The 23838-nt window shown below is 40.1% G+C and overlaps 4 protein-coding genes across 4 annotated transcripts; 1 reads left to right on the top strand and 3 right to left on the bottom strand.

The window, feature by feature from the left end:
* Window positions 1-1779: 1779 nt before the first annotated feature.
* On the bottom strand, window positions 1780-4565 carry J7T55_008033 (nacht nucleoside triphosphatase; the record flags this gene model as incomplete). The annotated part of the gene is made up of 3 exons (XM_053131187.1): window positions 1780-3120; window positions 3202-4024; window positions 4090-4565. 3 exons carry the CDS (start codon window positions 4563-4565, stop codon window positions 1780-1782), a joined length of 2640 nt encoding a protein of 879 aa, XP_052990868.1.
* A 2153-nt stretch (window positions 4566-6718) lies between these two features.
* On the bottom strand, window positions 6719-9055 carry J7T55_008034 (uncharacterized protein; the record flags this gene model as incomplete). The annotated part of the gene is made up of 1 exon (XM_053131188.1): window positions 6719-9055. The coding sequence occupies one exon, from the start codon at window positions 9053-9055 to the stop codon at window positions 6719-6721; it is 2337 nt and encodes a 778-aa protein (XP_052990869.1).
* A 279-nt stretch (window positions 9056-9334) lies between these two features.
* Window positions 9335-10590, top strand: J7T55_008035 (uncharacterized protein; the record flags this gene model as incomplete). Its single annotated transcript, XM_053131189.1, has 4 exons — window positions 9335-9469; window positions 9626-9729; window positions 10015-10213; window positions 10435-10590. The coding sequence occupies 4 exons, from the start codon at window positions 9335-9337 to the stop codon at window positions 10588-10590; spliced, it is 594 nt and encodes a 197-aa protein (XP_052990870.1).
* Window positions 10591-12048: 1458 nt separating this feature from the next.
* Window positions 12049-13970, bottom strand: J7T55_008036 (uncharacterized protein; the record flags this gene model as incomplete). Its single annotated transcript, XM_053131190.1, has 4 exons — window positions 12049-12638; window positions 12704-12815; window positions 12876-13514; window positions 13854-13970. 4 exons carry the CDS (start codon window positions 13968-13970, stop codon window positions 12049-12051), a joined length of 1458 nt encoding a protein of 485 aa, XP_052990871.1.
* Between the last annotated feature and the right edge of the window lie 9868 nt (window positions 13971-23838).

The following is a 23838-nucleotide window of genomic DNA, read 5'->3' on the forward strand; positions in this document are numbered from 1 at the left end:
TAGCACAATGCGGCACAGTAGTCTACAAATTGCTCGGTCAGATGGTCTGGACTGTGCTTGAAATTGTGAATAATTCTGCTTGAGGGTCTTCTAGATTTTAGGACGCTGAGCAACAATGATTGTGTGTTTGCGTGTGTATTCTGCACTCTGGTCAGTGCAGATTTTCAAGTCCACTTCAAGAAATGTTCCAATCTGTCTATATATATGGAAACTTACTTCTGTTCTATCCATTGTGACGACTATTGGAGGATCAATGGCAAGTGGGCAACCTGTTCTGTTCATTATTATTTACTCCGTATCTATTGTACGTGGTATCTAGTCGAGGGTAAAATGTGGATCCAGGAGTGCCCGCCCCAGCTTCCCCGCACCCGTCTTCGCATGGGTACGTACTCTGGTTCAATGGGCTGGACATTGGGATATTGGAGAAGATACAAACGCCTAGACTGGATAGACCACCTTCTTTAGCTACTGTACAAGATCATTTCACCATTTACTAGACTATATGACCATGGTAGTTTCCCCCTTGTTCGATTCACATTGACTGCCAGGGTTTGGCCATCTGGCAAGTCTACTTTCCCTCTCTTTTGTCCTTCCGCAATAGGAAAACGAGCTATGTGCGGGGAAACCTTACCCCCCAGGTATTTGTGCAATCATGTGGCCGTATCTCCAAGGTTTGAAGTCTCGCTTATCGTCGGGACACTGCAACACTACGCTTTCTCAAGCTCGAGCTCGAGCTCAAACTCAACCCAGACGCTGAGTCCTGAACGAGCTCAGCCACCCGGCCAACCACGCTCTGTCACATGGCTCACGGGGGCCCACATGGCCAGCATGGCTCGCATACTGTCAGAGAGCATAGTCGACGTCCGGTCTCGGTCTCTCATCTGACCTTCACTCGGCTAGGTAGGTTTCGTGACCCAACTCGGTCTCGCGAAAGGGACACTTGAGCTCCAAGGACGAGGAGTTGCAGCTTCCTTTTTTTAGGACGTGTCCTATTGTCACGGCTATAACAAAGTTAGCTGACACCATGCACTGCTGTGCTCACTACTGCCAGTGAGAGAATATAACAGAGGGTGTGTGATTTCGGCGTCTCTTTGCGGACAACATAGATAATTGTTCAGGGCAGCAGGCTTTCGGCAGCAATCCCGATATTTTCAAGTCAATTCTAGTAGAATTCTGCTTATTCAGTATACGATCGTGTATTCTTCCTTCGCACAAGCCTCCGGGTAGTGTAGGAGTGTAGGCACTGTCTGATAGGTTATGAAATTTTGATAATATTTTCCATTTTCAATGGTTGCCCGAGTCTGGTAACTCCCTAGGTGTGGATATTCGAACAAGCAGACTGACACGCACTGCACAACGCTGGCCGAGGGATCTTGCATGCTGACCTCAAGATCTTCCCCTTGGTTACCTCGCTGACCTAATTCGTTCGAACTTTTTTTTTCTCTGAAAAGGCAAAGCCTGTGGGCTTTATTACTGGAGAGCTCGTAAGCCCTTCCCGTTTGTCAGATAATACAAATCCTCTAATCTGCACACTGCCAGCACTTTTTGATTCCGATGCCGTTCTTGCACGAGATCTCCTCGTCATGAACTGGATTCTACGACTATGGTTTCTTGCATGATATTCTGATCAATATGTAGCCTTGGCGGATTGTTATTCAGGACATTGGTGAGCTTTTTAGCATCTACGACTATCCATATGGTACTAGAACAACTGCATGGAGACTACGTATCGCTTGATGGCTAGGAAATTGTTTAGTATGGTGGACTTTGCCTCAGGTCTTAACGACGTTTCTTTGGTGACCTCGCTTGTGAGTCCAGCTTGGCTACGGGTCGTCCCCGTTTTGTTCCTCTCGTGTTAGTCGGATGAAATCCGCCGGTCTTTTGTTTCTTCGGTGGAATCCTCGAGACCACCGTACCACTTCCAGTGAAACGTTTCTGATTGGTCTCAAGCCTCCCAATGGCAGCCCTCAAGCGCTTGTGATAGATCTTCGCTTCTCGAGGCATGGAGCTACACACTGGATCCTCCATCTCTTTACTAAAGACGTAACTGCAGACACCCCCTTCAACGAGGTTTTCTCGGAAGAAAAGCTTTGTGTTCCAGGCCCAGCGATTCGTGACGTTCGCACTTATTCTGGCGTTGGAGAGTATGGATTTGATGCTGACATCCATTCCATCGAGGATATAATTCAAACGTGAGTCGCGGGGACGCTGTGAGTCCAACTGAGCGGCATATGGCATCAGCTGATTTGTGAGCCATTGGATATATGGTGTGACACCATCCGGATTATTGTCGGTATCGGACATCCAGTACCGTGCCCAGGATCCTCGATTTAGAACCTGCGGGGTGGCTCGTTTAACCCATGCTGCATAGGCGCGCAAGATACTGAGCTCCGGGATGAATTTGCGGCCCGAGTACTCAGGAAGTTTCTGCTTCAGGATCCCTGACAGGGGCTGGGTAGAAAGGTAGTCTTTCACGGTTCGATGGAGAAAATTTACCTGGAAGGATTGGAGTTCTAAGAGACCACGAGTCCTGCTGTTCAGGTGATACGCCATACGACAATGGATTTCATCAAATTCTCTTTCGGTGAAAGGCAACATCGGGCTTTGCTGCCAGTAATCCTCATCGTCATGCCCTAGGTCGTGGTAGTCGTAAATGACCATATGCAACGGCTCCTTTGCCGCAAGTGCGATGTGGAGCATGGTGGCCATCTTTGCGTGATAGAGAGGTTCCACTGAATCCAGTATCTGCTTGAAGAAGTCGCCCAGCTCGCGTGGGATGGACTCCAACCTCCTACGCAGATCAGGGAATCGATCCCGGTTTGTCATTCCCTGCCGCAGGAGGTTTGTCACCAAGAACACCCAAAGGAATACCCCAGAACAGCGTTCTGCGATCTCCTCAACAAACCATTCGCCCCCGAAAGGTGTCGATGCACAGATATCAGCCCATTTGGGATGCTCTTGTAGGCGGCTGGCCGCGTAATTCCTAATATCGTTTCTTGTCAAGTCATGTATGTAAATCTTCGGCATACTTTCGAACGCTTCCTCGAACACATTCCATGGTCTACTAGATAAACAGATCTTGATATGGCGAGATGCAGACAATTCACACATCGTCCGGCACTGTATTCGAAATGATTGTCAGTAAGCACAGAGTTCGAAATCAGAAGGTGAAGGAAGGACATTGCATAGTTGCGAACGAACCAACTGAAAATGACCATCGTGATCTCCTTCGAACTCGTCCAAACCGTCGATGAAGAGACAAAAGTTGACCTCGTCGTCTACGCCATTCTCTGTGATTTTTCTCAAAGCCTCATTGAGGCTATGTAGCGACCACATCCTGCCAGAATTTCCCGGATTGTCAAGCTCACGCCATCTTTCTTCGCAGGCAATAGGGATGAGGGCGGGACGCTGCCGAAAGATGTCATAAAGTAGTGATCGTAGGAGCCCTTCCTGCAATTTCTGCATTGGTGAACCCGAATTCCAGAAATAGTGAGCCGCGACGATGGTCGGAGATGCCCACCGGGACACATACTCATTTGTCATTGGTGCACCAGCGATAAACTTCATAAGTGTGGACTTTCCAGAACCTGGTTTTCCTGCAACCCAAAAGATCCCACTCCCCGACTCTAACCACTGCGCCAATGTCGGGCTGCCCTGATCGGTGGGACTGTCGTATTTTCCTGGGTCGTCTTCAAGCAGCCAGCGAAAGGTTTGTTCGTGAGCCTGTGGAATAGCGTCGTGTCTCAGCGGTCGCGCGTCAAATTGTAATGTAGACAGGAATTTCTGTTCCTTCTCCAGAAGATTTTGAGTAATGGAAAGTCGCTTGAATTGTCGATTCAGAGACTCAATATCAATCATTGCAATTGAGTTAGGTTCGTTGGCTTGGTGGATTTCTCGCAGCATTTCTCCCAGTTCGGCTAATGATCTCTTGACTTCATCTAGTCCTTTCTTTTGGTCGAGTTGCAACTCCACGCTTCTTGTTTGCAGCCTATCTCGCAATGCGTTCTGACGCTTGTGGTAATTTCTGTCAATCTTTGTGAGTACTCTGTCCCGAATGTATCGAAAGGCTAATGAAAGGAACGAATGTACCCCGATATTACACAAATATGGACAGTCAGCGTCATTTGTGTCTTCAATAAACGGTCTTCTATATCATCGATGGCTTTCTGTGTCCACATCTTCCTCAAGGCGATGCGAAAGCTCTCCCATTTTCTTCTCGAGCTCCCGCCATCTTTCAGTCGCAGTTTATTAGTGACTCGCAGCAGCTCGTCGCAATCTCTTCTGCACGTCTCGGCTAGCCTTTTCACTGCAATGGCCGAATCCTTTACATCGTCTTCCGGGCCACTCCAATTGGCCCCCTCGTCGGCGATATTATGTTCACAAGTAAGAATGAGTTTGTTGTTCAAACCTTTCAGGTCGCCGTAAACTTGCTCCATACATAGAGCAGCACCTGGATGATCAGAACCTGAACGGTACACCTCAACGCCGGCCTTGATAAGCTCTGATGCGAACGAGACAAAGGATAGAACGTTCGAGGCAAGCCCAAATGCAGTCAAGGGATCCATCATGGGATGTGAAGCAAACCTCGCTAATATGCTCGCGTGTAAAGAGCATGAAAGCACTGATTTGAGCAGAGTTTCTCAATTGGTGGGGTTACAAGCTGGAATATATACTTGCAGTAAGCGCTAATTGCGATTTCGCAAGGCAGACTGGTGTTTGTTAGGCTGCAATGCAGCCATGTTCGCGCGGTCGAGGCCGGCTTCGTGTTGTTCATTTGGCAGCTGCTGGACCAACCATGGGTCTCCTTTAAGTGCCACGGTGGTTCCCAAATCTACCAGCCACGATGCAGTGAAACCACTTGTGTGGCGCAGTCTTTGAGAAATTTTGATCTTGGACGAGAACAGAGGTCTGGAAGCATACCATCATGGCGCAAAGCTTGGTGTTAGCAACTCGCAGGTCTTCATTGACTTTCCACTCCACACCTCGTTACAATTATAGAGTAAAATTCTCAATAAATAATCCCCGCGTACAAAAAAAATGCAATGCAAAGAAAGAGAGAAGCAGAAGGGAAAAAATTAATCAATAAACTTTTTAGAACAAAGCGCATTGTTTTGCTTTTGACGCTATTACTTGATGAAGTTTTGATATTCATATTGTAAAGCTCGAAATTATACATGTCAGTACCGAGGTAATTTTCTTAGGTTATCATGACGAGATTGAACTTCAATATCGAATGCTACAGTTAAAAAATAACTACTGAAGAAGACCAGATAGATAATATCTATGTATTATAACATTATAATATAATAGTTTACAGTCCTTGGTGGGGAAAGGGGGGCCACAGATGGGTGCGGTCTGATAGTAGGTCCCATGGCTTTAGAGCTGTTGAAGCTACGCAGTGAGGCCAGACAACCACCCTCAAGGTGCATTTAAATAGCACATTATGACTCGACTTGATAATCTCTATAGCGGAGCCTGAAAGGCTCTGTGGTAGGCGTCAAAGTGCACCGTCTGGAAATAGAACATGTCCCAGCCGCCGCCCATGACACATCTGACAATGCACCAACGACGATCTGGTGTCAGATGCCAGGAACAGTCAAGTTTGCTTTGAAGTCCAGGGAGCCCCAGGGTCTAGGTGCTCAGGATGCGATTCAGTAAGAAATTTAAGAAATTTGCTCCCGTGGAAAATCCCTGGCCAGTAAATTTGAGCCACGATTCTGTTGCAACGGACGCCTCAGTCCCTGTTTTCTTCTTCTGAAAACATGAGTCTTTGCATTAGAGGTGTGACCAAATTAGAACAATCACATGCTTGCGGAGATGGCCCACTCCGGATATGAACATGCCACATTTGGAACGTAACAGTTGATCGACAAGATCGTCGCCCCTCGATTTCTTCTTGACTCCCCACTGTCTGAACAGCTGGCCGGGAACTTTGATGTACGGGTATTGTGGTAACCTCATCCGTCCCGCTGGCGAGGGTAACCATAGACCACACGGCTATAGCTTCTACCCCTTCTTTGACTCAGACTCATTGACAACAATCAGAGTCTGCACCTGTGCTGAATATTGCCGAGGCTACCAATACTAGGAAGAATTTCGGTGTGATATCCACAATGATTATGACTGACTACCTTTTGTGCGATACGATGGGTATGATTAACGCCAAGACAGCAAGCAAATAGTAGTTGTTATGAGGCTGGACCTTTCCGAGTGGCTGCCCCTTCAAGGCTCTTAGTGGTGTCAGTCTCCTTTTGGTTTCCATGAGACATTGCTTTTGGCAGAGATGGGCCGGTCCGTGTCTCTCTTGCTTTTTGTGCAGAGCGCCGTTGAGACATCCAAGTATATTGTTTGAAATGACTTCAGTGGTTCTGAGCAATCATCTCGACAAGGACTGCAAACATCCAAGAACAAACGCATAGAGGCAAACTGTCCGTATTTATCAGCCGCAGCATCTTCGTCAGTCTTGCCCATGACAGCAGTCGACAAGTTCCAGCTCGTTATCTCACTGCACAAGTCTAGTTCAGAACTTCTTATCAATGTATGCCACAGGCAATTTTTCAGCACTTCCGACGAGATGCGAATTCGGAACACTTTACTTTCAGAACCGGAAACTATTGTCCGGGAAATGAGCTTATGCTGGGCTATCTGCAGTCAAGATCAGGCAGGCTAAGAACGAAATGAACAAACACACTGCGATATTCCACGCATCTTCTTGTACTTATGCGTTGTAGTAACACGCAAAAACTGGGCCTTGATCCTTAGGCTTAGCAGGAACATCCCCGGTGACAGCGACACCGATTTCTCCCTCGGGCTGCCCAGCCTCTTTGGTCGCATTTTGTACGATGAATTTCGCCATCCTTGCCTCGAGTTCTTTTGCTTGCTTCTGTGCAAAATATTGGACCGAGTCGTAATCCTCTGTCTCCTCTTCATCAAGCTTGCCGGAGTCCATATCGCTTCTCCGGTGCTTGGCAAACCTAAGCGGCGTCGAGGTGGCTTTCATCTTGCGCACGAAGGCCGCTCGCCGGCTGTGGTATCTCTCTGCCCTGGGGCTCCAGAAATCCCGCGACATCTCGCCGAGCTCCATTGCTCTTGCGCGGTTCAGACCTTGAGGGGTGATGTCCGCATTGCTCTTCCAGGCGCCAGGTGCATATCGCGGCCCGCTGGAGGTCCCGTTGAGACTGGCAACGCTGGTCTTCTTTTTCAGGCTTGGTGTGCTGCTCCTGCTCTTGAGGATATTCCTGCTGGTACTCCTGGAGCTCGGGCTGGTATTAGGGCTGCCATTGGGAGTAGACGGAGCGGACGAGCGGACGACAGCCTTGACGTGGTTTCTGATCCTGGTGTCGAGTAGTGTGCCATAACCGGGAAGAACGTGATCCACGAGACCAATAGATCGCGCGTCATATGCAGAAATTGGCGTCATGTCTCTCAGAATTCGCTTACCGCCAGTCGGTCCGCAGCGTCCGTAATAGCTGATGCTGTGGTACTCGGACCCATACAGACCCAAGGCTCTATATGCAGGGTTCAAGACGACATCCGCACCAGCCACGACAGAATCACATGCTGCAGCGAGAGCGACACCGCCGGCGGCAGCGTTGCCACGAATTCCGGCGATGGTGAGAATATTGCGGGAAGGGAATTCATGCAGAAGGTGGTATACTACGTCATTGATGCGGTTGATGTTGTCCCAGGACTCCATCGCCGGGTCGGCCGCAGACTCGATGACGTTCAAGTGTATGCCATTGCTGAAATAACCATTGCCGCCCATCATGACGAGCGCAGACAATGGATTTTGGGAAGTGTGAGTGCTGAGGACGTAATCCAAGGCCTCGACGAGCTTGTTGCATTGGGCAGTCGACATGGCACCGTTGTAGAAGTCTGAGTAGACATAGGCCACGCGCGATGAGCTAGTCTCGTCGACAGTCGCGAAGTCGACCCAGACTTCCTGAAAGGTGCCATGTGGGCACTTAGACCAGCCTTGGGTGGCATTTGGGCGGGAAAGCTTGGCGACAGCATCGTCTGTGAGGAGTCCAAGCTGGCGCAGGCCAAATACCGCTGGGACCTTGGGCCAGAGCTTGGGATCTGTCTTCTTCTTGATACGTCGAACGTGTGTGATCCAGATGCCATGCTGATCTGCCGTCTTTATGCAGACCGCTTCGTCGCGGACAGCGATGATAGCACCAGGAAGGGCATTGACAGCTGAGATCCATGGCCCATCGTCGACGATACCGCCGTAGATGTACATTCCTTGACCCAAGACGGCGCTCTGGCAGCCGGGTTGCGAATCAGCGCACCGGATCCTTCTCGAGATCTCCTTGGCGCTGTGGGACTTGATGTCGAAGTCTCGCTGGCCAGCTTTAAGGAGTGGGCGGTGGTGTGTGACGCCGCCGAGGAACGGTTTCTGGAGTCCAACGGACAGTTCCTTGTATTGGGGCTTTGCCTTCAGACCGGGATGTATGGCACGGTAAACTGGGCTTGGACAGTTACTGGAACCGGGTGTGAGTGGTGGTGTGATGGGCGCCGAGGTGTAAGCGGTCGCATTGATTCTATCCACAGCGGCGAGACATGCAGAAACGGCTGCACGTGTGACAGGTCCACGGTACAGACCAGACTTGGTAAGGCCCGGTTCGTCGATGTTGACCGGGAACTGCTCATATGCCCAGACCGGACCAGCGTCGAATTCGGCCTCAGCCTGCAGGACAGTGAGTCCCCAGTATGGCCGGCCCTTTTCGCTCAGAGTGTCTCTCTGGAGCAGCTTTGCAGGGTCGGACTCAGAACCATCGTCGCCCATGAGTACCCAGTCGAGGGAAGACGGGCCGGCGTCGCCTGGAGGCCCAGGGTGGACGATGAGGGTCATATACTCCTCATATATATCCGTTGGGACGCGGGAGGTCAGGAAGGGACATATGATGAGGTCTGGTTTGGACAGGCGGACGGCTTCCCGCATGCCTTCGTCGGAGAGGGCATACTCGATAGTGACGGCGTGGAGTTGAGAGAGGGCAAGGTAGAGCCTCTGAGAGAGGGAGTTGTGCGCTGTGCAGATGAAGAGGATCTTCATCTTGGCCGTCTAACCCGTACAGGTACAGTGCAGTGGGTTGATATTGATGTTGTACACCGGGATGAGTACCGAGAAGCAACGGACAGCCAGACTGGATAGAGAGTAGGGAAATCCAGGAAGGTTGTCTCATATACTGCTGCAGTGCTGTAGGCAGGGTCGCACGGCCGAGGGGGGCAGCATGTATAAATCTGCTCCGTGGAGTCTGGGTGCCTGCGAGTGCGTGAGTCGCGACTCGCAAGCGACGAGAAACCTCATCGAACAGCAGTCACCCAACGCAACATGACCGGAACCTTGACCCCTGTGCGGCCCCTGGGCCCCCTCCCTCTTCGCCTGCGGGTCAGTACTTGCATCCGCGAGAGCCAGGAAACGGCGCGAAGGGGAAATGTGTGGTTCGTGGACGGGCCGTCTGTTCATGTGAGCGTCTGTGCAGACGGCGAAGCCTAATCAACCTTTAGTAAGTTACTACTCTCCCGAGCTCGCATGAGATCCGACATCAATGTTGGATCGCAGACGGCACATACCGGACCCAGAGTTGACAGATGCTCAGCTCCTCGCCGGGCCTGAGCGCAGCAGCCAACCGTGACCTGTATCACAGACGCCATCGTGCAGCATGCGAATCCATCCAGATTCCATGAGGGTGTCGTGCTACCACTAGGCACAGTTGAGGTCGTACAGTATGAGGCAACAGTTTTGGCCGCAGTAAAGATGAGTGCGCAAGAGTTGGGCACTTTTGGACCGGCTTGCAGCAAGCCCACCGGAAGTGTCTGGGGGATCTTCGGATCGTCGAAATCAAGGGGTTGCTCGGCTGCTCTATTACCCAGAAGGGCTTAGGTTGGCGCTTACTATCGCTAAGTGTCCGTGATTTAGCATTTTGAGTGTAGAGCTATCTTGCTTGCCACTTTGCCCACACACGCGCAAACATCCCGGGCTTCCGACCTGCATCTTCGTCCCTCATCCAGTTCTGCCCAGCTCTGCCAGCTCTGCCAGCCAACTCGCAGGCCGCGCTCGGGGCGCTTATACGAATGGAGAACCAACAGCTGCAAGTCGCTTCCGCACGAGGCCAATCAAGGCTTTTCCCGGCACCGCTTGAGTCTTTCCATGTCCGGTATCTCTTGTCTGCGTCAGCCTAACGGGGCCTCCCCGCCCTTGAGTGGACTTGTAAGTGGATCTATGCACTAAGATGTGGTGAAGAATCCCGCTCTCCCACGTTCTCCATCAACGATCTAGGCGCACCTCAGCCTCATCAATGGGTCCTCTTCAACGACGTCGACTCATGTACATTCGTACTACGTAAATTGGATATTGGACAGAGGCATTATATGCCAGGACCCTGGCGATAACTCGGGAAGTTGGGCCAATACTTGACCGTTGATTCCCAGGGGATCCTCGCCAAGGTCGCAAGGTTCTTGGTTCCCACATGTGCAGAGAGGAGCGAGATGGGGAAAAAAACAGCGGGAAGGCAGCAATGGACGTTGTCCGTCCGGTTCCAGCTCATCGCCCACCAGATTCACTCTAGACTTCTCACGGACACTTGACTAGTGACCAAAGGAGCGCTCATAAGACGAACGATTGCTAGTTATGGTGTTTGGCCCAAAGGACCGGGAGTCTCTGTGCGCACAGTCCGTTATCTGCTCGATGAGCGCTAGCATTCCGTCTCTGGTCGGTAACCCCAGAAGCTCGGAAATGCTTTCCATCCATGAGCATTCTCCAGGAACCACATCTTCGGGTATGCCATGTGGGAGGCTGGGAGAGGGGATGTCTGAGACTTCCTTGATAACAGGCCTTCTGACTCGGGCGAGTCAGTGCGTTGCAAGTCAATCTGGCCTGGAGACCCAGGACTGCGGGCACACGTTGGAGTCCGTTACGCTCTCGAGCCTAGACAGAGACATTATCTTGAGCCCACTGCCGTGCATACAGAACACGTGTAGCTTTATTTCTGCGCAAACCTTGTTAGAATCCATTCCTGATGACGGTCCATGATTCTTTATCAGGGTCATTATCCGAAATCTCGCATCAATTGATACCTATGTAACCCTGTTGCGTGATTAAACAATTGCACACCTGCCCTTTTCCAATGCACATGCCCGCCTTACTTTGCACAAGGTAAGGCATTGCGTACTGCATAATAGCAATCCCGGTAACAACGAAGCTTGATCACAGGGGCACAAATGGCAATCAATTGAGCGTAGCGGTACGATCGGTCACTGCTACGCGGTAGGTGATATTAAGTGCCAACCATCATCGGATGGTCACGCGAATGATACTTCGACCCGGGTTGTACAACGCACAGATGCTGCAAGTTTGTCTATCAGGGGCCGCCCTCTCACCGTCTGTGCATCACACAAAATCGTGTCCTAACTTTGTTCGGATGGACTGTGACAATTGCGCGGATCTGCTCAAATAGATCGAAATGTCACGCACCATCATAACTACGTCGTACACGTCGCACGCGAGCCGCGGCAAGCTCGCTGCTGAAATTTCTCAGCGATTAAGTTTCCAGCTCGCCACTGTCAAGATTTGCGTATTCGCCAGTTCCGAGTGCTAGCTTCACCTAGAAAACTAAGTATCTCGGCAAATCAACTCTGACAAATTTGAGTGGAAGGTCTAGCCAACAATTGAAGACAACAGGTTACATACAGTTCGGGGTCTAAGGCCAATGATATTCGTAAAGGCAACCAGTAAAGTTACCAGTCTGATACTCCCATATGCCGTTCACACGCCCACATAGACTTTGCCACCCTGGATTGAGCGGTGAGAAGACATCCCAGCAGTTTGGCACTTAATTTGTACACAAAACGCGCTACAGTTCTTGCTACTTGATTCTGGTGTATATTATTGGTTATGTACGCGGAGGATTGTGCATGAGTTGGCTTTAGGTTATGACGGCAACCACGAACCCCCCTTTAGGACCTCAATATCCACTAATCTGTCGCCATGTCCTGCTGCAATAGCATGGAACTATAGGCAGCCCAATTTGAATTCTTGTCCGCTCTTCACTTCATGTTCCGGAGCAAGTACTTGACACCCTCATACGACTCTTGGCCGGTTGGAAGGATCTGGCTTGCTGGCAGGATGAAACCGTTGCGGCCAGTATCACGGAGTTCCACTGTGAAGACATAGTCTGCGCCAACAACGTCGTTGACATAGTCTACACTCGATCCAGTGGCGGGGTAAATGGTCGTGCAGATGGGGCCATAGGTGTACTGCGTGCCGAAAAGCGAAGCTATCGCCTTGGAAGCACCGCCGGCAAGAGACTGCAGCTCAGCGTTATTGGCGGCGACTGCGGAACAAGAGTACCCGTACGGCGTCATGAACAGCTGGGAGTAGGAGTGCCAGTCGATGTAGAGCTTGACACCCTGTTGGGCCTTGATCGCGGCGATCTTGTCCCTGAGCGACTTGTTCTCCGGGGCATCGCCAGCAGCAAGACCCTTGAAGTCTTCAGCGCAGGGGTTCGTCGAGGCACCACCGGCGACGTTCCACTGGTATGGCCAGTTGCGGTTGATGTCATGGCCAAGACAGGTGCTCCCTGAGGTCGACTGTCTGTTCTTGCGCCACAGGCGGTCTGTCTGCGTGTAGATGAAGCCTAGTCCACATCAGCAAACAATTCCCCGGCGGTAGGTACTGCTGGGTATTTGTTTGAAGACTTACCATCTGGGTTGACAACCGGGAAGAGGTAGAAGTCGTACTTGTCGACAAAAGACTTCGTCTCGGTGTCGGAAGCGTAGTTGCTCAGAAGGATATTGGCAAAGTACTCAACAGTCTTTAGACAGTGGTTAGATCCTTGATATCAAGATATTGAGAGGGAAAAAGGCTGACTTACCAGAGTGGTGATCCACTCTCGAGCGTGGACAGTGCCGTGGAATATGATAGCGGGCTTCGTATTCTTGCCTGCGCTGCCATAGATGTGGATGCCGGTGATGGTGTTACCCTGGAGCGAGTTTCCAGACGTGACAATCTCCGAGTTGCTGGGGTATTGCGCCTGGAGACCACTAAGGAACGACAGGTGGTCCGCATACGTGTGGTAGGCCGTGAACCAGGTCGAGTTAATCGCCGCCGCGGCTCTGTCCACCAGTACGTCGAGCGCAGGCTCTTGCTCAGCCGCAATGGAAGCCCCGAGGTCCTCGTGCATCACCTCGATGCCTTCGATGCCGGCAACCTCCTCATTGAACGCCTGCAACTTATCAGGGGACACAACAATGTCGGAAAAGGCTCCGGCCTTGTTAGGGGCCTTCCAAGTGTCCAGACCCAGCTTGTCCACGATCTCGGTGACCTTGGATGCATCGAGGCCGACGGGTACGCGGAAGACCTGGTACCCATCGTACGAGACCTTTCGAGGTTGGATGTAGGGACTGGCAACTGCCAGACCCAGGGTCGAGAGAAGCAGCCCAAGGTACTTCATCTTGAATCCAAATATCTTCAGAGCTCGGCGGCAAAATGTCCCAGTTGCTAGTCCCACTTGCTATGGGGTGCTGAATGGCTTTGAAGGTGCAACTGGTCGGAACAGCGAGCCACACACCCAGTCGGAGAGATGTCGTTGGGACAAGCTTTATGTATAAGATGGACTTAAAGGGGGGTGGGCGGGCTGTTTATAGATATATTGCAAGTGTGTGTGCCACTGCGGGGAGGGATTAGATGTGGTTGTTCGTGAACAATGTCAAGCGAGCCCGGGTTCGCCTCTGTGTTCGGTACGCTGCCATACTGAACTTTAATTTTATGGTTAAGCTCGGAATACGACCTTCCTCTTCAGGCCTTGGCCACTGGCCTTGGGACGTTGCGACCATCCCAATGTCATCTAGACTGACTGCCTGGGCACAACATTTGCCAGGGATCTGCTAAGGTACTGGATGCAGTCCAAGGCTTGATAGGGCACAGTCTTGCCAGGCCAAGCCCTCGACTTGACGGGATCAAATTGCATATTGTTCGATTAATGTTTCCCACCATGATTTCTACTTTCCTCCAAGCTCTTTTACCCCTCAGTGTGTCTCTTCATGAGCCTATATCTTTATTAATGCGCCCTCTGTTTACGGAGATTACAGCCAGGGCTGGGCTTGGGGTAGCGCTTGCCAAGAGGAAACAAGTGCACTGACCGGCAGAAGGTTCGGCACACGATGTGACCCCCAGCTAGGGACCTGCCGAAAGGATGAATGCCAAGCTTATGGACGGGGTAAGCAGCTGTTTGTGATAAGAAGGTTAGGATCGTTCCATGGACGTTCTGTCAGCTGCCGGGGGTGGTGTGTTCATTAGTGATATCATGATCGCTCCGCACGCTTGATTCTCAAAGCCAATGGGATAGTGACACTGAAGACTCGACCTGCCGGTTCGGGCTTGATAATAGGGTCCAGATGACACTGTCGCACCAAGCACGACATGTGTTCAAAAACCTGTCTCCCAGCTCTCCCAGCCATAGATAATACCTAGGAAGGAAGGCCACAAACTGCGATGACATGGTGAGGAGGAACAAAATGGAACCTTCCACTAAGCCATGGCGGAAGCAAGTCTGCGAATGACTTTCCTTCATTTACATCACCGTCGTGCCTGGACTACGTACTCAAAGCGGAAGATCCGAAATGGCTGGGCAGTTCGATCCTAGGATGGCTGGGATAAGCGAACAAAAGTGTGGACGTGAGGCCAACACGGCACCACGCTTGTTCGACTGAACCAATTTAGGATGCTAGTTGATTGCTGGCTAGTTTCTCTCTACAAAGAAGTTGTCAAATTCTGTATATGCTTCAATCAAGCGCCTGCCCCTTTATTAGTAGTATCATAGCTAATCATGGTCTAGTGACTTTGTCGCTAGAGTCATTGCACATGTGGCCCTCCTCTTGCATTAATCCTTCTTCAAGAGGCAACGGGTAATTTAATCGCTGCGCTAAGGGCTCATGAGCCTTTATTAAACATTGATTTGTAGACAGACGTGCAGCTTCTCGTTATCCTGAGATGTAAAGCACTGTGGATTATATAGTAAGTAGTAGAGTATAAATAAAAGCGTTGTTATTCTAGCTAAGTTTGCTTTAATAAAAGGCAAGCCCTTAAAGTATAATTTATAAGTGCTCTAGCAGGTATATACTTTTTTATAATAGCTTTTAGCAGCTTATATATACACTAAATTTATAATATACCCTTTAAATATTATTAAGCTTTTACTTAAAAATAATTTAAAACTAATTATTATAAATATAACTAGTTAAAAAGAATTTTAATAAAAAAAATATTAATTTAATAAAATATAATACTTTTTTTTAAAAAAGCATTTAATAATTATAATAGGATATTTAATAATAATAATTTTAAAGCACTAATAAGCTTAATAATAATATATACTAATTACTATTTTAAATATAAAAATAATTTTTTAAAATATATACTTTAATTTTTAATTTCTTTTATTTATAACTATTAACTATATTAATAGCAACCTTTTTTTTATTATTTATTTTATAATATATAATACTCTTTTACTTTTATTTATAAAAACTTTATATATAGCTATTTAAATTATAACTTTTATAAATAATTAATATATTTTAAATTAATACTTTTATAAAATAATTTTTTTAAGTTATTATTTATATATTTATTAAAAAACTTTTTTATTAATTCTTTTTTATTATAAACTATATTAATAAAAACTATAAATAACTAGCTTATTATATATTAAAAATTATTAAATAATATTATCACGAATATAATAGAAATAGAACTAAGGGAGCATTATTAGTCCCCTGAAGGCGCAGATAAACCCTATAGGCTAGTAGGGCAAGCCTAGAAGGATTCGCTATGTGACAGAAGCAGGTTATATAATGGAGCGAAAGGATAACTAAGATAATTAAAGCAATGCTTTACTTTAAATAATCTAAATAATTTAACGCTTTTGCTACTTTAGGTAAGCAATGCTTTAAGTAAACTGTTAAGAGCGATGCTCCCGTTGCTTTAGCTGAAGAGATGGACTATATAGATTATGCTTATTATTAGTAAATAGTATTAGCTTAGGATAGCTTTTTAGTAGTTAATTTAAGTATTTACTTAGAATAGCTGTAAAGCTTTTGATCTATTATTGTTATATATTGCTTAAAATATTACTATTTTAAATATTTTTTGAATATAAACCTGCTTATTAAGTTTATTAGCTAGGAATTAGCTATAATTATTATATTTTAACTGTTTTTGTTTAGATGTTTTATATGGACCCTAAGCAATAACTTATACAGTTATTACTTTTATTTTAATATATTTTCTAGCTGTATTTAGAAAAACTTTTAGTAAAAGCTAAATAATAATAACTTTAAACTTTTATAGGCCTAGTATTTTAAAATAGTTAAGGAGATTAAGAAACTTTGTGCTTATATTTAGGGATAGGCTAGCTAGAATAATAAAGTAAAAAAACTTAAGGCTAAGGTTAAGATACTTTAAAGCGCTGCTAATATTATTAATACCCTAGTTAAATTTAAAGAATTTATTAAGCTTGCTAACCCAACCCCCTATAATGGTTCCTTGGGATAGTTATAGGCTTATTTTATTTAGGTTAGGGCTTATTAGCGCTTTTATAGCCTTAATAATTAGTTTAATAAAGAATGAGTTATATATGCGGCCTTTTTTTTGAAAGAATGGGCCCTAATATAGTTTAAACCTTACCTTATGGACTTCTTTAAAAAAGATGAGTTTGAATAATGTAAGTAAGAAATTTAGGATATTTTTAGCAACTTTAAGAACTATGAGCTTACCTTTAGGTTACTTTTTTAGGACTTGGATAAGGAATGGTAAGTAGAAAGGGAACTTATGAGACTATGCTAGAAAGGATTTGCTATAACTTATACTGCAGAGTTTCGCTAAATCTATATTAGAGTCAACTATACTGATACTATGAAGATCTTTATGTTTTATAACAGGTTGAAAGATAAAGTAAAAAACGAACTATTTAAATTAAATTAACTGGATAATTTTATTTAATATATGGAATTGGCTATTTAAATTAATAATTAAATTTATAAGCGTAAACTTAAGAAGAAAGGGCAGAACCTAATATATTCCTTCTGCTAGTAAAATAAGCTAAGCTTTAGAAAACGGTATTAGCTATAAACAATAGCTAGCAGGTAGTATTCAGGCCTAATAGAACTTAATGCTGCTTAAAAAAAACCTAAAAAGGACGTTAAATGCTATAACTATAGTAAGAAAGGATACTTTATACAAGATTGCTAAAGTAAGAAGAAGGATAATTAGAAACTAGTACTAGAGTAATAATAGGCTAACCTAGCTATTAAAGAACCTGTGGAAAACTATATATTTATAAGCTGGATGGTGTGCTATAATGATAACTGTAATATGCACTTTTTGAGTAAAGAAGCGTTAGGATGGTTTTTAAAGGCGCTTAAAGGCTAAAAGACTTTTATAGTAGTAAAATAAAAGCTACTTATAATTATAGTTAGTATTAATTAGGTAGCACTTTTAGATTTAAAGGACTGGAACCCTTATAAGTAGATAGGTAAGGTACCCTTTATAGTACTTAATACTAGTATTACCTGAATTGTAATCTTAGGATAGGATAGGAGTATAGTAATATTAGTAGTTTGTAAAGGATTCCTTATGTTATTATTAGCGCGTTTTCCTAATAATAACCCTTGAATATACTATTAGTACTTAAACTATAAGGAAATCTTATAGGCTTTGTATATTTTTGATAAGTATGGGATATACTATATAAGTAAAATTAAGGAGGATTTCTTTCCTAAACAGCTAAGTATGATAGAGATGGTAAGGCTTTATGAGTAGAAGGAACTATAATACTAGAGCATTTAATAATACTCCCTGGGCTAAAGATATATAATCCTTAAACTTTAAATAGATTACCCTTTATATTGCCTATAGAACTCTAAATTATAGAGGCATTATTTGTAAACTAATTATTAGATATACTTTAAACTAAAATTCTAGGACTGGTACTAATGCTACTAACCTAATATAGTTTTACTACTTAATAAAAAAGATATAATGCTAAAAGACTTTACTATTGCAATATAAGCGCTAAGGGTAGTAAAAGGGCTTATATAAAAAGCTATTTAATAGATTAAAAAGATCCTAGTAGAAAACTAGATAATAAAAAACGACTAAGGCTGAATTTAAATGAGCCTTAACTGGCCTTGACTAATACAAAAAGGTCTTTCTGCACAACAGATATTAGAAAATATAAGCATATAAAAATTATACTGCAGATTAGATAACAACCCCTTATAGTACTCCTAAATAGTAGAGTATAAGGAAACTTTATATTATTAGCAATAGTAAACTAATATAAAATACTATAGTAATAGAAAATAGAACCTTATATACTTAGTACTATTAATAGATAAAAGGTATTCTATAAAAACAGGATTATTAATATAAAAACTAATTATCTACTAGTTATCTTTAACAACTATAAGGAAATTATCTAGTTTAATATTATAAATACAGTAAAATACAAAATTATACTAGGGATTCTATAGCTTAGGAAGAGCAACCTTTAAATCGATTGGACTACTAGCTAGATTTATTAGAACTAACTAATAAATAGGAAAGTTAAAGATAAGGGAATAAATTTAGTCTTTAAGGATAGCTGCAATGCTAGCGCTTATACAGATTCACATAGTAAACCTTTCTAGGAATAAGAGAAAGACTTAGTTATTAAAGCAGGAACAGCTAACCCCTTAAACAAGTTAAATAAATAGTAGTAGCACCTTAGTCCGTTATAAATTAAAGGAAAAATAAAGCAGCTAGCTTAAGTAGTATAGTAGCGGATATAGGAAATCCAGATAATACTTGAATAAATATACTACTTATTAGAAATCCTAAGGATTACAGTTATATCCCTAAAAGGAACTTTATAATAAATATAAAAACAACAATATCTAGCGCATTATAAGATAGTATAGCTGCTATTTAAAAAGTTTATCTATTTTATATAATAATAAAAAAAGATAAATAACCTAAAATAGATCCTAAAAAAGTATTAAAAATATTTAAAGCTATTTTAAGTAATACTTAATATTAGATTATTTAAGTATAATTAGTAGGACTATAAGATACCTTTAAAGGAAGGAAGTTACTTTAAGTTTTATAAGATTTATAACCTTAATAAAGAATAACTTAAAGTATTACAAGAATACCTTAATAACAACTTAAAAAAGGGATATATCCAACTATCTATATTACCTGCAGGCTATTTTATCCTTTTTATACCTAAGAAAAATAGAAAGCTATACTTCTGTATAGATTACTAATAGCTTAACGAAATTATAATTAAAAATCAATACCCCCTTCCGCTTATTAAGGAATTACATAATAAACTCTAAAAAGCATAATAGTTTATAGTACTAAATCTTAAAAGTATTTATAACCTTATTAGAATAAAATATAGAAAAAAATAGAAAACTGCTTTTAGAATAAGGTATAGTTATTTTAAATACTTAGTTATACCCTTTAGCCTTACTAATACGCTTACCTTTTTTCAGGTAATAATTAATAACGTTTTATAAGAATACTTTAACTACTTTATAGTAGTTTACTTAAATAATATTCTAATTTTTTTAAAAATACTTAAGCAATATAAGCAGTATATATATTAAGTCCTTTAAACTTTTTAAAATGCTAAACTTTTAGTAAAACTAGAAAAGAGTTACTTCTATATATAAAAAGTTGATTTCCTTAAATATATAATTTAATTAGGAGAAATTAAAATACAGGCTTTTAAAATTGCAGTAATTAAGGATTAGCTAACCCTAACTAATATTAAGGAAATTAAGGGCTTTTAAAGTTATATTAACTTTTATTAATAATATATTAAGAACTATAAAGAGTTGTTTATACTATTAACTAACCTTACTAAAAAGGATTAACTTTTTAAATAGGGAAAAGAAGAATAAAACATATTTAATAAAATTAAGAAATAAGTTCTCTTAAAACCTATACTTATAAAAGCAAACCCTAAAAAGGTTTATAATATAGGCACTAATGCCTTAAACTTTGCTATTAAAGGAGAACTAAAATAATACAATAAATAAGAATAATTTTACCCTATTACATTCTTTTTATAAAAACTTAATAAACCTAAACTAAACTACCTAATATATAATAAGGAACTAATAGCAATTATTAAAGCATTTAAAAAATAGGAACACTACTTAATTAAAGCAAAACACTAAATATAAATATTTACAAACTATAAAAACCTAGTACACTTCACAACTATTAAGGAACTTAATAAATAGTAAATTTAATAGTTAGAATACCTTTTATAGTTTAATACTAAAATTATATATTAAAAGGGATCTGAAAATAGAAAAGCAGATACTCTTAGCAGATAATTAAACTATTAATAGGAGGTTTTACCTAAAACCTATATAGTATTTTATAAGAACCTAAATGAAAGCTTAAGTATAGGGTGCTTAAAAGGGCAGTCTATTATAAACTAACTAAAAAACAACTTACTAAAGCAATAAATTACAATAGCCTATTAAGTATAGTCTACTGTAAACTAACTTAATTAGGTAAAATAAAGCTATAAAGATATTCTAAGTAATAAAAAGAAATAGCTATAAGATATAAATAGAACCTTATTTTATAAGAGAAAATACTACCTTTTAATAGCTCTTTAAAAGGAAATTATTAAAAAACTTTATAAAGCACTAGTATATAGCTATTAAAGCATCTAAGCTATATACCTAAAGCTAAAACAATACTAAAACTTCCCTAATACAAAATAAAAAATAACCTAAGTTATTAATAAATGCAACTTTTATAATAAAAGTAAGCCTGTAAAATATAAGCTATATAAGCTATTATAACTACTACTAATACTAAATAAACTATAAAAATCAATTAGCTTAAACTTTATTATTAAGCTTCCCCTATTTAAAGAACTAATAATAAGAATTAGCTATAATAGCATCCTAGTTATAGTAGACAGATTTATAAAGTATATATATTTTATACCTTATAAAAAAGCTAGTATAATAGAAGAACTTATCTATATATTTCTTAGGATAATTATTAGCTAATATAAGCTGCTAAATAAAATTATATTTAACTAAAATAAACTATTTATATTAAACTTTTAGTCCTTTTTAATAAAATAACTAAAAGCTAAGTATAAACTTTTAATAACAGTATATTTATAAATAAATAAGTAAACAAAACAACTTAATTAAATATTAAAATAATATATATACTATTATATTAACTATTAGCAGAATAATTAAATACTATTACTATTATTAGTATAATTTATATATAATAGTATAAATATATATACTATTAATATTTTGCTATTCTATGCTAACTATAGATTTAATTTAGATGTTTATTAATACCTAATTTTTAATATAAAAGTATTATAGGCTACTAATTATATAAAATAAATTAAAAATATTTATAAAAAAATTATAGTAAACTTAGGATTTATTTAAAAACGTATAGTAAAATAGGTAAACTAATAAAGGTTAAAGGGACTAACTTTTAAAAGAGGAAATATAGTTTACCTACTTTATAAAAAACAAATTAAAACTAAGCAACCTAATAATAAACTTAATTTTAAAAAGATTAAACTATTTAAAATTAAAAAAAGAATATTAGAAATAAACTATAAATTCACACTATTAAAAGGAATAAGAATTTACCTAGTTTTTTATATTTTTATATTAAAACCTATATTAGCTAATATAATGCTAGCTATTAGTATTAAGCTTAATAACTATAAACCAGAATATAAGGTAAAACGCATCTTAAACCACCAAATATATAGGAAAATAATAGAATATCTAGTTAAGTAGAAGAATTATAGTAATAAAGATAATTTATAAAAACCTATTTAAAACCTAGTAAACTGCTAAAAGGTACTTTGAGTATACTACTAGATAATTAGTTAAAAAAATCTATATTAGTAAACTTTATTATAAAACCCTAATTTATAACGCTAAAACCCCTATTTTATTAAATGTTAAAAATAGCTTTAAACTTTTTAGCTATAACTTAATTAATAGCCTTAGCATAATCAGCCTCTTTGGATACATTTAAGGCAGCTAAACCTTTATTTACTAAACTAGCCCTATAATAAACTAAAAACTCTCTTTAATAATGTAAATAATCCAGATAGGCTATTGTTTTACTCGCCTAATAATAAGCTTTATATAAGGCCTTTTAAGCTTTAAGCTTTTAAAAATGCAACTTTTTTTCTTTTATAATAACCCAAGATATTAAAGGAATAGTTAGAAAAAAAAAAAAAAATAGAAAAATAAAGAAAACCAGAACTTATAAGCATTTATTAGTACCTTAAAGCTATTATACCTTTTGCTTTACTTAATACAGGCAGAATAATAGGAAACACCCTTTATTATCTAATAAAACTACCCTTTTACGGAATAAAACAAATAAAGTATAATTTTAAAGCCTAATAACTTAATAAACGTAAATAGTTAATTATACTAATCTGATTTCTTAAAATACGGTTTCTCTATATGCAACAATATAATTATTAGCAGAACAAATATAATAAATATATAGAAAGAAATAGGAGAGAAAAGAACTTATTTAGGTTTTTTAGGGATAAAGAAGCAATAGAGAAGGGGAATAATATTATAAATATAATAAAAATAAAACTAGAGAAGCACTATTAATCCCCTAAAGGCATAGATAAACCCTATAAGCTAGCAAAGCAGGCTTAAAAAGATTTACTATATAATAAAAGCAGGTTATATAATAGAGTAAAAGGATAATTAAAATAACTAAAGCAACGCTTTACTTTAAATAATTTAAATAATCCAATACTCCTACTGCTTTAAGTAAGCAACGCTTTAAGTAAGCCACTAAAAGCAACGCTTTTATTACTTTAGCTAAAGAAATAAACTATATAAATCACGCTTATTACTAGTAAATAGTATTAGCTTAGGATAGCTTTTTAGCAGTTAATTTAAATATTTACCTAAAATAGCTATAAAGCTTTTAATCTACTATTATTATATATTGCTTAAAATATTACTACTTTAAATATTCTCTAAATATAAACCCGCTTACTAGGTTTATTAGCTAGGAACCAGCTATAATTATTATAAATATACTTTTTAACTTTTTTATTAATTTTAAAATATTTTACTTTTTTTTTATTTATAAATACTTTTTATTATTATTTATTTATTAAAATATTATTAATATATTTATTTAAATATAGCTAAGCTTTTAATTAATAAAAAAGCTTATATTACTATTAAAAGTAAATATAAAAATATTATAAAGCTTTAAAAAAAAAGTATTAAAAAGCTAAATATAAATAATTTAATTTTTTTTAAAAAATATATTTTAAAAGCTTTTTATTATACTAGCTTAAAATTTTAAATATTTAGCTATATTTTACTTATTATTATTTATAATTATAAAGCGCTTTATAAATTATTTTTTAAAAGTAAGCTTAAGCTTATAACTATAATTTAATATAATAAGCTTTATTTTATTTATATATATTTATTTATTAATAATAAAAGTAATAATAGTTATTTTAATTATTTTAATAATAATAATTATTATTTATAATATATTTATAATAAAAAGTATACTTTTATTTTTACTATTTTATATATTAATACTTAAGCTTTTTATAATATAGCTATTAACCTTAATAAAAAGATTTTTATAAATATTTATACTATTTAAAAAAAGCGCTTAAAATAATACTTTATTAATAAACTTAATAATATTAAAAATAAGTATAGCTTATCTCCTATACTTTTAAATAATAGTTTTAAAAAGCTTAATAATAATAT

This window comes from Diaporthe amygdali, assembly GCF_026229845.1.
Source record: "Diaporthe amygdali strain CAA958 chromosome Unknown NODE_25_length_736740_cov_64_583793, whole genome shotgun sequence".
NCBI lineage: Eukaryota > Fungi > Ascomycota > Sordariomycetes > Diaporthales > Diaporthaceae > Diaporthe > Diaporthe amygdali.